Raw genomic sequence first — 15,691 nt, 5'->3', positions numbered from 1 at the left:
TGGTCTGGTCAGGTTCCTCTCCTTCACGGGTCCTTCACAGGCTGAGTAGAACTAGATGGGCTGATGCAGTTGATTTCGGGATCTGGTGACAAGCCATGGGTGGGGGTAGGACAGGGGACAGAAAGGGACACCTGAGGAAGGGGAAGACAGAGCAGGATCTCACATGCATCAGGCTGGGATCCTCACTGGTGTAACGATGAGTTTCAGGGTCTGGTGTCTTTGAAAAAATCTTTCTGTTGCAGCCATGGTGTTGGTTTCACCCCCATTTCCCTTTCTAAGGGCCTCAAAAAGTGCAGAATAGCCCATCCTCTCATTATTGTATCTACCAATTAGGCCCAATTTCTGAAGCACCAATTTTGGTCCACTGATTTCCAGTCTCACACTTTTCTTGTCTACCAGGCATGATCTTAACACAGTCCTTGAGTGGCATCAGTAAACCGGCTCTGTTTAAATTAATTCAGTCTGTCTCCTTCCCAAATCTTTCTTAAACAATTTTTACATAACAGGTCATTGTAATAATTCATGAACCTTTACCTACTTTCCAACAGTTTGGCTCACAATTCACATAGGCCTGCTAGACCTTAATTATTACAACAGTCCTCATGTGGTTTCAGCCTTCATTATTAGATGTGATGAATTAGAACATTAAAACATAGAGTTCCTTAAGAAATCATTTCAGCCTGAGATGCTGCTTTTTCCCTGCCCGTCGTTGCTTTCTCTTCCTTTTAACCATATCCTGTAGTGCCTCACCGGTACATTGAGGCCAATGGCTCTATTCTGATCTTAGCTTCTGGATCTTGTTGCAGGCTCGCAGTCACTCGTTGTGGAGGATTGAGCCCAGTGAAGGTGTAGTTCCCCCGGAGGCTGAGGTATCGCTGACTCTGATTGCTAACTTGGATGACATGGTGAAATTCCAAGACAAGGTGAACTTGTTCATACAAAACAGCAATACCTATGTGATCCCAGTCCAGGCTGTTGGCATTGGTACCACGATTGTCACGGACAAACCCTTTGCTCCAGCACTCAACTTGGGACCCCATTTCAGGTAGGTCATCTCTCTGGCTCTCTCCTTTTCCTATGCTCCTTCATCTCCATGGACCAAATAAAGAGCCCCAGCAATGACGTTTTTTTATTATAGTCCCTTAGGACTGTAGGTACAAGGACATGGCTCCCATTGACTTAAATAGGCGCTACATAAGTGCATTGGAAGACATATTGTAGCCCTTTCAAAGTCACTTGTCACTTTAGAATGCTAACAAGATGGGACGTGGTTGACAAAATTCCACTAAGTGGAAATTGCAGAAGATCCAGGAGGCTGAAGATTGACAAATGATACATAAAAAAACCTTTTATTTTTTTGATCATTCAAACATTTTGCTCCTTTTTTCACCTGATGGGTGGGTCATGACCCCCACTCCCCTGCAGCAGCAGTGAATCTTGATGTTGCTCTTTAGCAGCCCCTCTTCTAAATTAACAGTACTGCTTTCTTTCTACCTGCAGCAGGCTCCACACCTCAGCGCCTTGGGAGAGCAGCAAAATTTGTCTTTGTCCTTTAACCTTCCCTAGCTCACTTTTATTTCATGGGTCCCCTGCTGGAGTTCTGTCTATTAGTGTCAGGGCTGGGATGTAGGCAGTGAGGCCTAGTGGTTATCTTGTGGGGTGGGCACAGGTCCCCATTGCCAGCTGGAGTTCAGAACTAGAAGGTCAGGAACTATAAGTTAGATACCAGGAGTCAGGAAACCAGGTGGTTGAGATCAGGAGCAGGCAGTGTTGGATGTGCGGTCCAAAGCAGGGTGGAACCCAGTTATCTTTAGTCCTGCCATGAGTGCAGGGGACTGGGCTAGATGACCTCTCGAGGTCCCGTCTAGTCCTATGATTTTATCATTCTATGACGTCTTATTCCTCCTTCTGGCTTAAACAGGGGAAGTAGGCCAATCAGGAGCCCCAGTCTTCCAACAGTTGGGGTCCAAAGGCGAGTTCTAAGTGAGCTGGGTTTCAAGGAGTCCTGGTTCTAACATATGCTAGTAAGTCATCAGTGGGGGGGTTGGAGCATGATGCTGCCCAGGAAACCTGCAGGTCCAGGTTAGAGACCTGCGAGTCATGACAGTTATCCTCTCTTCTCATCTTTCTTCATGTCTTCCCTCCTCTTGCTCCTCATCTTTTCCCACCAATCTCTCTTGGCTTTAGGGCAGAAGCTGGAAGAAAAGCTTTATCTCTTGATTGGAAAAGGGAGAATGACTGCAAGGTCCTGTTCTGAAAATAGTTGGGGGAAAGCAAAAGTCCATTGACCCTGGATGGTGAATGGAAAAGAGATGAGTCTCAAATGGAAGAATTTAGCTCTAAGGGTTTGAGATACGATAGTTTTCAGTCACCTACACTAGTTTTGAGCTTTAGTTCCATTTGAGTGTAGATGTCCGGGGCGTTTTGTGATCCTTGGTTAACTATAAGTAAGACTGTATTTTAGTCACGGGTGTTTCTAGTAAAAGTCACGGACAGGTCACGGGCAGTAAACAAAAATTAATGGCCCGTGACCTGTCCATGACTTCTACTATATACCCCTGAATAAATCTTGGAGCGGGGCGGCCCTGGGGTGCCCGGGATGCTGGGGGGGGAGCGGCCCTGGGGCGCCATGGGTGCTGGGGGGGGGGAGGGGGAGGGCGGTGGCGCGCAGCCCGGGGCCCACACTGGTGCTGGGGAGGCACAGGCAGCAGTGCACAGCCTAGGATTGCCAACTTTCTAATTGCACAAAACCAAATACCACTTCCCTGAGACCCTGACCCTGCCCTTCTGAGGCCCTGCCCCTCCTCACTCCAGCCCCCCCTCCCCCCGTCACTTGCTCTGCCCCACCCTCACTCACTTTCACTGGGGGTGAGGGCTCCAGCTGGGGGTGAGGGCTCCAAGTGGGGCCAGAAATGAGGGGTTCAGGGTGCGGAAAGGGGTTCTGGGCAGGGGTATGGGAGGGGGTGAGGGCTCTGGCTGGGGGTAAGGGCTCTGGGGTGGAGCTGGGGATCAGGGTTTTGGGGTGCAGGAGGGGGCTCCGAGCTGGGGCCAAGGGGTTTGGAATGCGGGAGGGGGCTCAGGGCTGGGGTAGGTGATTGGGGTGCGGAAGGGGGTGCAGGCTCTGGGAGAGAGTTTGGGTGCAGCAGGGGGTTCTGACCTGGGGCAGGGGGTGGGGTGCGGGGTCTGGGAGGGAGTTAGGGTGCAGGAGTAGGTTCCAACCTGGGGCAGGTGGTTTGGGGTGCGGATTCCAGATGGGCAGTGTTTACCTCAGGCGGTTCCTGGTTGGCGGTGCAGCAGGGCTAAGGCAGGCTCCCTGCTTGCCCTGGCTCCGCACTGCTCTCGAAAGTGGCTGGCATGTCCGGCCCCTACGTGGAGGCACAGCCAGGAGACTCTGTGTGGTGCATGCTGCCTGCGCCTGCAGGCGCCACCCCTGCAGCTCCCATTGGCCATGGTTCCCAGCCAATGGGAGCTGCAAAGCCGGTGCTGGGGGCAGAGCCAGCACATGGAGCTTCCCTGGTTGTCCCTGCATCTAGGGGCCGGACATGCTGGCCGCTTCTGGGAGCTGCACGGAGCCAGGGTAGGCAGGGAGCCTGCCTTAGCCCCGCTGTGCCACCAACCGGACATTTAACGGCCCGGTCAGCGGTGCTGACCAGAGCCGCCAGGGTCCCTTTTCCATCGGGCATTCTGGTTGAAAACCAGATGCCTGGCAACCCTAGCGCAGCCCGGGACCCCCACTGGTGCTGGCGGGACTGGCAGGCTCCCTACCTGGCTCCGCGCCTCCCCGGAAGCAGCGACATCCCCCTCGCTCAGCTCTTAGGCAGAGACATGGCCAGGCAGCTCTGTGTGCTGCCTCTGCCCAGACCACCGGCTCTGCAGCTCCCATTAGCCGGGAACCACTGCCAATGGGAGCTGTGGGGGTGGTGCCTGCAAGCAGAGGCAGCACACAGAGCTACCTGGCCACGCCTCTGCCTAGGAGCTGAGCAAGGGGTATATTGCTGCTTCTGGAGAGCTCCCTGAGGTAAGCGCTGCCCAGAGCCTGCCTCACCCTGTCCATTGCCCCAACCCCCTGTCCCCTCCCACACCCAAACTCCTGCTGCTTCTGGGGGAAGGGGGCGTGGTGGCCCGAGACTTCCCAGCAGCGGCTGGTGCAACTGGCCTAGAGGCTGCCTGCACTGCTGCAGGGCCAGGTGTAGCGGTCGCTGCAGAAATCATGGAGGTCACGCAAAGTCATGGAATCCGTGACAAACTTGTGGCCTTAACTAAAAGCTCCATAAAGGCTTGGGTTTATCCACCACTGTTTCCATGGCTATTCCTGATGGTTGATCAGACATGTCCTGATGGCCAGATTGGATGCATAGTGATAAGATGTTGGCAGCATTACTCAATTCATGTTCTTCTGACAGTCTTTCTCCTCCTATCCTGCAGCATCTTCCTGCGGTTAAGCCACCATTGCAACCAGCTGCAAAACTGCAACTAAATAAAGTGAAATGGGGCATAGATACTAAGATGAATTTGGCTTTTACTGAACCAGAAATTAGGCATCTGTACAGAACTTGATTTAAAGTTCAGATCTGTCATTGCGCATTGCACGAGATGGCGTATTTCACACAGCCATTGTATGCTTCAAATGCATTTTTAACATTTTCTTTCACAGACTAACTTGGAATATGGTGTAAATTCTGTTTTTGTATTTAGCCAGGTATGTTATACTCACTTTTCATTGGCTGCATATTCTTTACCTCCAAAACAAGACAGTAACTGTGCCATGAACAATTCCTCTGCCCGTCATGCTTATATTAGTATCCAGTGAAATAATTACTACCTTACACTTGAGGTTTCTGTGCATAATGGAATCAATGTCTCATTGACTATTCATTTCATGTTAGCTCTTGTTATTTAGCCCCTGATGTCACTCCAGTCTAACAGCAGACAGGGCCCGGCCCTGTGCTCACTGTAGCTAATGGGGAAACTATTGACTCTGTCTAGTTCTTGTAGCACGCTTACCACCGTCTTCTCAGAATCTCTTCAATGAGAACAGAGCCTGAGAGCCCAATCCTGCTAGGTGGTGAGCACCTCCTGGTGGGGTAGAAGTTAAAGGCACTCAGCTCCTATCTGGAGCAGGCCATTAATCTGTAGCAGTTGAAGAAAAGGGTGGCAGTCTACCCAGATGTTCAAATACAGATGGACACTGTGTTTTCTCATTGCAATGAAAGAGGATCTCTTTAGCAGCAAAAAAAGCTTTAGCTTCTCTAGGAAATGGAGTTGCAGGATGCAGGCCACCCAGTGCCCTTTCTTTCCTTTAGTCTGAAATCCCTGGAGGTCATGCATGAATCCAGTTATCTCAGCCAGTTCCCACAGGGCGGCCTGGGGGGTTGTCAAGCTCCATTGGCTTGGCAGTGCAGAGATCTTAATGAGAGGAATCACAGACAGGATTCGGTCCTTTCAGGGTCATGTTGGGAAAGGGTCAATATCTCCCCTCCAGTCCTCCAAGGTTTATTTTGTAAAATGTAGATGGATATTTATGTAGCTACACTGCAGCTGGGAGGTGTCTACAATCTGATTGATCTAGCATGCTAAAAACAGCAGTCTGGCCACAGTGGCTCGAGCTAGCTGCTCATACCAGGGGGCAGGCAGGATTGTACTCATGTGCCTAGCCTGAGCCACCACCTGTGCTCAGCGGCTACACTGAAGGGAAGTTGTAACAGACAACAGGGCTGGGTACTTGCTTGCCTCTCCTGCCATGGCCAGTTTAAACCAGCTCACTTTGTGGGACTCTGGGGACTAGCTTTGCACAGATACATAGAGGATATTAAAGAGATAAAGGTAAGGAGAAGCATAATTACTGCAAATGCTGAGATTTGGTCCTTTCTGTTTCATTCTTTACAGGGCCAGCTCCAGCTTTTTTGCCGCCCCAAGCGGCGAAGGGGGAAAAAAAAAAGCTAAAGCCGCCATTGGCGGCACTTCGGCGGCATCTCTACTGCTTTGCTTCATTCTTCGGCGGCAATTCGGCGGCCGGTCCTTCCCTCCGAGAGAGACCGAGGGACCCACTGCCAAATTGACACCGAAGACCCGGACGTGCCGCCCCTTCCTGCGCTGGTGCCTGGAGCCGGCCCTGATTCTTTATTGCAGCTTGTTAGGAGGCGCTCCATAAACTGAGGGCCATTTGGCACAGAGTGGCTCTTTAAAAAGTATATTGTGTTAGCCATCGCTTCAAGCCACACAAGTCTCTTTGGATGTCACAACATGGCATTCTGTTAAGAGTTAGCGTTAATGCTGTGGGTGCAGTTGAATAGCTGCGTTCCAGCAATCATAGAATCATAGGGTTAGAAGGGACAACAAGGGTCATTTAGTCTAACCCCTTGCCAAGATGCAAGATTTGTTGGGTCTAAACTAACCTTTTGAAAACCTCCAGCGAAGAAGCTTCCACAACCTCCCTAGGCGTCTGTTCCATTGGCCTACTGTTTTTACAGATAGGAAGCTTTTCCTGAGAGTTAATCTAAATCTGCTGTGCTGTAGTTTGAACCCATTGACTCTTGTCCTGCTTTCTGGGGCAAGAGAGAACAATGTTTCTCCATCTTTTTATGGCAGCCTTTCAATATTTGAAGACCGCTATCATGTCCCTTCTTAATCTCCTCTTTTCCAAAGTAAGCATACCCTGTTTCTTCAGCCTTTGCTTATATGACTTGCATTCCAGTCCTTTGGGCATCTTTGTCGCTCACCTCTGGATCCTTTCTATGCATTGGTGACCAAAACTGGACACAGTACTCCAGCTGAGGCCTAACCAGCACCAAGTAGAGCGTTACTATCACTCCCATGCTAGGCCTCTGTTAATGCAACCAAAATTGCATTTCTTTTTTTGCCACAACATCACATTGCTGATTCATGTTGAGGTTGTGATCCACCACAACTCCCAGATCTTTCTCAGCAGCGCTGCTGCCAAGCCAGTTATCCCCCATTCTGTATTCATGCATTTGTTTTTTCTTCCCTAAGTGTAGCATCTTACCTTTGTCTTTGTTGAATTTCATGTTTTTGTCTTTAGCCCAGTTCTCCAATTTATCAAGATCCCTCTGAATTGTAGCTTTATCCTCCAAAGTGTTGGCAGTCTCCCCCCGCCCCCTCCCAAGCTTTGTGTCATCTGCACATTTGATCAATATGCGCTTTATTCTTACATCCTGGTCATTGACACAGATGTTAAACAACACCGGACCCAGAACAGATCCCTGTGGAATCCCACTTGAGACCTCCCTCCAACCTGACATCATTCCATTAATAGGTTTCAGAGTAGCAGCCGTGTTAGTCTATATCTGCAAAAAGAACAGGAGTACTTGTGGCACCTTAGAGACTAACAAATTTTCCATTAATAGTTACTTTTTGTTTGTGGTTGTTTAATCAATTCTGTATCCACTTAATGGGAGTTCCGCCAAACCCGCATTTCTCCAGCTAACTTATCAGAATGTCACGTGGGACTGTGTCAAAAGCCTTGCTGAAGTCCAGGTATATTATATCCACCGCATTCCTCCTATCCACCAAACCAGTTACCCTGTCAAAGAAGGTATGATGGTATCATGCTGGTTTGGCATGATTTGTTCTTGGTAAATCTGTGCTGGCTGCTAGTGATCACCCCTTCATCCCTCCTCCCTCCCCCCGGTATTGGCAAATTGAATGTTTTATACATTTCTCTAGTAGCTTCCCAGTTAAATAAATGACCTTTTGCTCTCTCGGTAGAGACACCCCCACCATCAGTAACCTTTTCCATCTGCCTCTATTCTGCTGTTCTTCTAGTCTGGATCCCTGCTGCTATCACTTCAAGATAACCAATCGTGGACGACGAACCCATCAGCTCTACTGGATGACAGAAGGTTTCCCTCCATTCCGCCAGCGTAACCATTTCCCTGCTATCGGTAATGCCAAGGGCAAGAACTTCCCCCAGAGACCAGAGACCCCCTCTCCGGTGTTTAAGCTTCGACCATTAAGGATGGAGCTGATCCCAGGCAAGACCATGGATGTGATGCTGGAAGGCTCCTCTGACACCCCTAAGGTAAAGGACTGCAAGAGCTGCAGCGTTTCAATTAGATTGTTGCCACTGGTATTTCTTAGGCTGGTCCCTTGACATTTATCTTAGAAAATGATCAATTTCTTTCAAGAATTGCTGTAACGCCACAAGTTACCATGGTAGCACCAGTTGCTTTTCTTGCTTGGGCACTATTAGTCGCTAAGGCTTTTCTTGTTACTATAGCTACCATAAACCCAACATTCAAATGCCAAAATACCAGCTGACTTCTGGGGCAAGCAACAAGTTACAGGGAGTCATGTGCTGAGGCAGAAGGGAAGTCTGAAGAAATAATATTGAAGTGTCTGGAGAGATTAGGATCACGGCCAGAAAGTAATTAGAAAAATGCAAGGTAATATAATGGGAGAGGGGAATAATCCAAAACACAGCTATGTAACGGGGTGAGTAACCTCGAACACAGGCATTACTTATATTTATAAAGAAATTTTAAAAATGTCCATTTAACATGCTGTGTCCTGTCAGGAAACGCTAGACCTAATGCATTGTTTTTAAAGAACGCAGAGTGATATCTTCCACTCTAAGAGGCTGTTCCCACAGATCATTATATTTGACAGCTCGTTTCTCATCAATATTTTCCATCCCAGTATGCCCTGCCCTTCTGTCCCAGGGACAGCATGGGACATCAAGTATAGCAGTGCAGCATGCTGTGAAAGGCACCAAACCCAGGCTCCAACAGGCTAACGGGGGGAAACTGGGAATGCTGAAAGAGACTTAGGTGTGATAATGGACAACAAAGTTCAGGGCTGTGTGTATGCACATTACAGCACAGGGACCTAATCATCCCTTTCTACTGACCCCACATTCCCCTTTCCTTCCTTGAGTGAAAGGGAGCCTTGCACCATTGGTGTGAGGCTTGGGGAGGACTCAGAAGTGGGAGTGAAGCTTGCTTCTCTCCTCCCCTCGCCCAATGGAAGTCCTTCTGCAGGGTTCTGGTTTAACAGGCAGAAAGGGAGAAGGGGGGTTGCCAGTCAAGCTGTTCTGGATTCTCCTGCTTCAGAACTGCAGGCCATAGCTGTGCATAGTAATTCAGAGGGAATGTTTCTTAGCTTGTGTTGTCCCTGATGTCAGTGCTGTGGAATGCTCCTGGGGGAGAGGTGTTTCTGGAGTACTCACCAGCTAGCTAACCCTCTCGGAGGAAGTTTTCTGTTCCCTCCTGGGCTATTGCATGCCAAGGGAATAGATAGTATAGCAGAGACAAAGGGATGTCAATGTGGTTGCCCTTCCCTCTGGCAGATCCCCAATGGTCTATGAGCTTAGTGGGGTGGAAATCTTGTGCTATGTCACAGGGGGAGACCCTGTCCGTCCCAACTGGTGGCAGAAGAAAACCCAGTTTTCACACTTCTGCATGGCTTTTTCCAGGCAGCAGAGATTCTGGTCGCTGTACGGTTCTGTTAGGACTGCTACTGGGGTATCCTATTTAGTTATGGGCATCTCATTACCTGATAGATGTTGACAAATTGGATTGGGCCTAAAGAAGAGAATCAAACGATCAGGAGGCTAGAGGGACTGACTTGCTGTCAGGATCCTGACAAGGGCAGTCGGGACCAAGGGTCAGAGCCAGGTGAAACCTGGGGCTGAGAGTAGCAAAGGAGTTCATGGTCAAATTCCAGGCTGGGGTCAGTGTCCAGGTCAAGAGGCGAGATCCAAATCGAGCCAAGGTCAAAGACAGGAATTCAAGAACGGGAATGATCATGGCAGCTACAGGAGATCCACACTGTTGCCTAGACACTTCGTGGACCATCCCTTGGGTTTACCTAGGGTGGGGAGCCAAGCAGGAGTCATGAGGCTGCTGCCTCTCAGACCCCTTGAGGCAGGACTTTCCGTGGTCTGTGCCTGCAGCAGGCCTGGGTAGTGGAGCATGAGCTGGTTATAGATGTTGCTGGGTGGCCGCATGTAGGTGTTCACTGCCCGGCAGCTCGGCAAGCCTCGGCTCAAGACTGAGAAGAGCTCTGGGTACATAGCTTGGTGGTGTGACAACGTCCGCAAGTACCGGGAGGGCGCCAAACTCCGGGGAAGGAGGAAAGTGTTGTTATAGCACCATAGGGGATAGCTTAGGAGTAATGGGATGAAATTGAAGAAGATTTGCAGATGATACAAAACTACTCAAGCTAGTTAAGTCCCAGGCAGACTGCGAAGAGCTACAAAAGGATCTCACGAAACTGCGTGACTGGGGAACAAAATGGCAGATGAAATTCAGTGTTGATCAATGCAAAGTAATGCACATTGGAAAACATGATCCCAACTCTACATATAAAATGCTGGGGTCTAAGTTAGCTTTTACCATTCAAGAAAGATCTTGGAGTCATTGTGGATAAGTCTGTGAAAACATCCATTCAAAAAAGTGAACAGAATGTTGGGAATCATTAAGAAAGGGATAGATAATAAGACAGAAAATATCGTGTTGCCTCTATATAAATCCATGGTACACCCACATCTTGAATACTGCGTGCAGATGTGGTCGCCCCATCTCAAAGATATATTGGAATTGGAAAAGATTCAGAAAAGGGCAACAAAAATTATTAGGAGTATGGAACGGCTTCCGTATGAGGAGAGGCTGGGAATTTTCAGCTTAGAAAAGAGAGGGCTAAGGGAGGATATGACAGAGGGCTATACAATCATGACAGGTTTGGAGAAAGTAAATAAGGAAATGTTATTTACTCCTTCTCATAATACAAGAACTAGAGTTCACCAAATGAAATTAATAGGCAGCAGGTTTAAAACAAACAAAAGAAAGTATTTTTTCACACAACACACAGTCAGTCTCTGGAACTCTTTGCCAGAGGATGTTGTGAAGGCCAGACTATAACAGGGTTCAAACAAGAACAAGATTAGTTCATGGATGAATGGCTATCAACCAAGATGGGCAGGAATGGTGTCCCTAGCCTCTGTTTGCCAGAAGCTGGGAATGGGCGACAGGGGATGAATCACTTGATGATTACCTGTTCTGTTCATTCCCTCTGGGGTACCTGGCATTGGCCACTTTTGGAAGACAGGATACTAAGCTAGATGGACCTTTGGTCTGACCCAGTATGACCGTTCTTATGTTCTTGTGTAAGGTGACTCAGAAAAATCTCCTGACGTGAGAGTTGTTGTGTTGGCCAGTTGACTCCCAAGGAATGTGTTGCAAGCCCCAACGCAGAGGACTTTTAAAACTGGATCAGACAAACACAAACATAGAGGAGGAAGGAATCTTGCTTTGACAAGGAAAAGAGCTGACTGGATTATAGGGTCTTTTCTGCCTATAATTTCTGTGATGGTTTTGAGGGCAGGTTTGCTGGCATCAGGATTCCTTTTTTATCTATTTTCCTTAATATAGCACCTATTTTTTAAAAAATGATTCCCTCCAGTTTTATAGAAGTGTTGTGCTTGGCAAAGGGATAGATCATAAAAATATTAATTTGATGCTTTAGTTATTATGGTCGTAGGTAGCACCTAACTCAGAAGTGTCTTCATCAGGAGTTGCAGAACACATGGTATTATGGAAATGTTAGTATTGAAAAAACAGAGTGCAGTATAGAGAAACACAGGAAATTTTACAGACAGATGTATATATCTTTATTCCTATAGGCTATGGTGCCCAGTGAGTGCCAAGAATAGGTAACAGGCTGCTGTTCGTGCACTTGGAACCCATTGGCTTTGTACTAGCAGCCAAGACGTATCTCAGTACTGCTGCTAGTGTCGCACTGACAATGAGCTGTAACTGTTTCCTGCACAGGTAGTGAAGGAACGATTGATTTGCCATGCCATTATAGGGAAGCAGTCTGGGAAGGAACGGATAATGCAAGTGGACGTCACATGTGAATTCATCGCACCCATTCTGCACCTCTCCTCCAAAGAGATCACTTTCCGAGTGGAGAAGGTAAAGCATTAGGCTGACTGCTGGCATTTAATAGATAGTCAGCCAAATGGCTGTTTGAAAGGATTGTGTGTGTGTGTGTGTGTGTGTGTGTGTGTGTGTACAAACGTGTGCAAAGACTGTGTGTGAAATCCTGGCCCCATTGAAGTCAACGGGAGTTTTGCAATTGACTTCAGTGGGGTTAGGATTTCGCCTTTAATAGTGTTTTACATGGTCAATCTCCTTTAGAAGCATTAATTAATTCCTCACCGTCCCGCTATGCCTGTGGGTAGATAAGGTGCAAGCAGTGGGAGGGGTTAGGTGCCCCGAGTACCTACTTTTCATCTTGGCCAGGATCATACTTAGGGCGGCCAGCCAAGGTGGCTGCACTTCTATTGTTACCACACTAGCTAGGGTGGGGGTGTCTGCTTGAGCTGGAAATTACACCTCCCAGCTGGAGTGTAGATAAACCGCAAGAACAGTTAAGTGACCTTCCCAAGGCCCCTGGGCAAGTCGCATGATAGTGTGTTGAGAAATAAAGAACTGATCAGCTTCCGTGTGGGATGGTGCCATAGCTGGCAATGCTGAGGCCACGAGTGGGGTTCCAGATCATCACACATGAATGCCAGTAAAACCATTGCCCCACCCCATTATGTGAGCTCTCTGTGCATCTGATTTAGGAAAGATTCAAAGACTTTTTAAAAATGTTGTGGAGATTATTTTTTGTTCCCTTCCACCAGTATAGCTAGGTGCCTTGGTTACCATGAGTCCATCTGTACTAGAGGAGTCATGACAACCTCTCAAAAGTACCAGTTCTATACCTAACGTTGTCATGACATGGCAGTCTGTTATACCAGGTCCTTCCAGGACTAGAATAGACTCCTAGTCCTTCACTGGAGTGATGGCAGTTTATAACAGTTGAGGTTCTGTCCCACTATACTTTAAATTAGATTGACAAGGAAAAACTGCCGTTTCCTACTTTCTCTTCAGGTCCAACTCTGCTCTCCACACTATTGATATATGAACTGTTGTGTTAACGCATCTCCATTCTTGCCAGTTGCATTTCCCTCTGTATTCATAAGGATTCGGAGACATTCTTAAGCAACTGCTGTGTTAGGAAATGTAACTCTCATACACAGAGCAGTTCAGTCCCACTCATCTCTGCAGCCAGATTCCTGCATCTTCATCCCCTGTCCTGCAAGATATCTGCTGATGGGAAGCAATTTTCCCACCCCACTCCTGCTTGTTCATCCCTATTCTCTATTCCCCACAGCCAGCAATGTTGCAGAACAGCAGACTTCTCAGACTTCATTGTGCCTCGACCCCCTTCTGACAACAAAAATTACTACAGGACCCCAGGAGGGGGGACAGAAGCCTGAGGCCACCTAAGTCCCGCCACCCTGGGGGTGGGGAGTGCAAAGCCAAAGCCCCACTTCTCCAGGCCGGGGGGCCCAAGCCCTCAGGCCCAGCAAGTCTAAGCCAGCCCTGGCGACCCCATTAAAATGGGGTCACGACCCACTTTGGGGTCCCAACCCACAGTTTGAGAACCACTGATGTAGCCCATGCGAATGAGCTGTTAGAACTCAACATTCAGGTTTAATTTGGTGCCATCCAGTTGTCCCAGCTGTCTCTCTGCATTCGGTTTGGTGCCACACACTCTGATTTATTGGCTGTAATGACACTATCGCTGCTTGAGATAAATACATTTAGTTTCCCAAACACCATCTACTTTGTAGAAACTGATCATAAACCTTAGAGAAATGCCAGGTTTAAACAGGAACAAATAGGCTAGATTGGGAACCTGCCGACTGTTTGGTTTTATAGCAGAGAGGACAGAAAACACTTTGCCACCTGAGCTATGCAGGATCCTAGCCTAGTGCATATGCAGGAAACATTTTCTTTCTTGCTTGTCTTTCTCATGCAAGTAGCCCCATTGACTTTAATGGGATGCCTCAGATCAGTAAGGTTGGCAGGATCTACTCTGTGAATAAAAGCCCTTTGTGCCAGTTAGACTGAGAGAGATTCACTGTCTATTAGTTAAAGTATAGGACTTGGAGTCAGGGGACCTGTGTTCTGTTCCCCACTCTGCCACTGCACTTTCCTGTGTGATCTTGGTCAAGTCATTTCACTTCTTTGTGCCTCTACTTCCCCATCTGTAAAATGGGGATAGTAATACTTCCCAGCCTCACATGTTATGGTTTGTAAAGTAAATGCATTTGAGGGAGAAAAGGGCTAGAAAGTATTAATAGTGATAGAGCTGGTTGAAATTTTTCAAACTTTGCCAATTTTGGGTGTGTGAGAAAATTTTGAAATTAGAAAAAGAAAAAGAAAAGGAGGGGAGAGGAGAGGGAAGGGGAGAAATTGACAAAATTGTCATTGAAAAGTTTCCCCAATTTTTGACCAGTTATACAGCTGGTCATAATGGTTTTTGAATTTTGATGAAATTTCAAATTGGAACATTTTGAAAATTGGGGAAAGGAACCCAGGAAGAAATGAGAAAAAGAATAATAGATACCAAGGCCAGAAAGGGACCACTGTGATCATCTAGTCTGACTTCCTAAATACCACAGGCCAGAGAACGTTCCCAAAATAATTCCTAGCGCAGATCTTGCAGAAAAACATCCAATCTTGATTTTAAAATCAAATCACCATGACCCTTGGTAAATTGTTCCAATGGCTAATTACTCACTTAAAATTGTATGCCTTATTTCCTTATCCTTATTTTTTCTTGTGACATTGTAGAAACACAAAGCTATACCCTGCTTCATTCAGAAAATGCTTTATCATCATCCTAACAAAGCCGGCATTGCCATGTCCACACACAGATTTGATGAGGCATGTTGGACTTTGCTCATGCCACAAAAGCTGTAGAAATGAGCTGCTGTGCTGTGGCGGAGGATTGAACTCTCCCTTCCAGGCCCAGCTGCCTGCCTGCAGCCCAGTAGTCCTAGTGGGCATGTGCTTGTCTCGGGGTTTCTCTTCCTTTCTCACATAGCTTTGCATCTACACAGCACCCCAGTGATGTCCTGACTTCGCAGTATGAACCTCTGATCTTAAAGAACATCTCCTCCCTGCCACTCAGCATTCTCCTGTCCCTACAAGCCCCCTTCTTCCTCTGTGATACAGACCAGCAAACACGGCCTGCAGAGGCTCAGGTAAGCAGACTGCAGGTTTCTTGCAAGGCTCCTTGGTGTGTTTGTGTCTGAGGAGCAAAGAACAGATAGGCTTCCAAGGGTAGCACTGAGATTAATTCTATATGATCATCAGCGTGTTGGTCTGAGTTAAATCTGAAAGCAAAGCAAACTATTGGATCATCTGACACACACATTTCTGGGTTTTTGAAATACACTTGGGCTAAGGTAGCTGTTCTGAAGGCTAGGAGGGTTGAGGAGCAGCAGAGTAATGCCTTCTTTTGGTGCTTGTGTAACACCGACCGACCTTGGTCATCGGCAGGCAGGATCGAACCTGGAGCATCTGGAGCTTAGGGCATGAGCCTCTACTGCATGAGCTAAAAGCCATGTGGCTGTTAGTTAAGGCTGTAGAGCAGATTCATTTATCTCTGTCTCAGTGGTCTTGGTGCCACTAGATGGGACAGAGCACCACACCCAGGAGGTGTGTGGGTTACACTTGGAGGGAGGGGGAAGGGCATGCTTGGGGGAGAGGGCAGAAAGGGGTGGGGAAGAGGCAGGGCAGGGGCGAGAAGAGGCAGGATGGGGGCAGAAAGTGGTGGGGTGTGGACTTGGGGGAAGGGGTGGAGTTGAGGCAGGGCTGGGGGCGGAGCGAGG

At 47.9% G+C, this 15,691-nt stretch overlaps 1 protein-coding gene across 1 annotated transcript in view; it reads left to right on the top strand.

Annotated features, from left to right (window-relative positions):
- LOC113406944 (hydrocephalus-inducing protein homolog) overlaps positions 1 to 15,691 on the top strand; it is a 359,446-nt gene that overhangs the window by 162,323 nt on the left and 181,432 nt on the right. Inside the window, 4 exon segments of the mRNA XM_029912029.1 lie at positions 807 to 1,045; positions 7,783 to 8,038; positions 11,787 to 11,930; positions 14,918 to 15,061. Of these exon segments, the coding sequence (XP_029767889.1) occupies positions 807 to 1,045; positions 7,783 to 8,038; positions 11,787 to 11,930; positions 14,918 to 15,061 (783 nt within the window).

Source organism: Terrapene carolina, unplaced genomic scaffold, assembly GCF_002925995.2.
Source record: "Terrapene carolina triunguis isolate 2854851 unplaced genomic scaffold, T_m_triunguis-2.0 Scaffold166, whole genome shotgun sequence".
Lineage (NCBI taxonomy): Eukaryota > Metazoa > Chordata > Testudines > Emydidae > Terrapene > Terrapene triunguis.
Note: the sequence above shows the minus strand (reverse complement) of the source record. Positions and strands in the feature narration are given on the sequence as shown.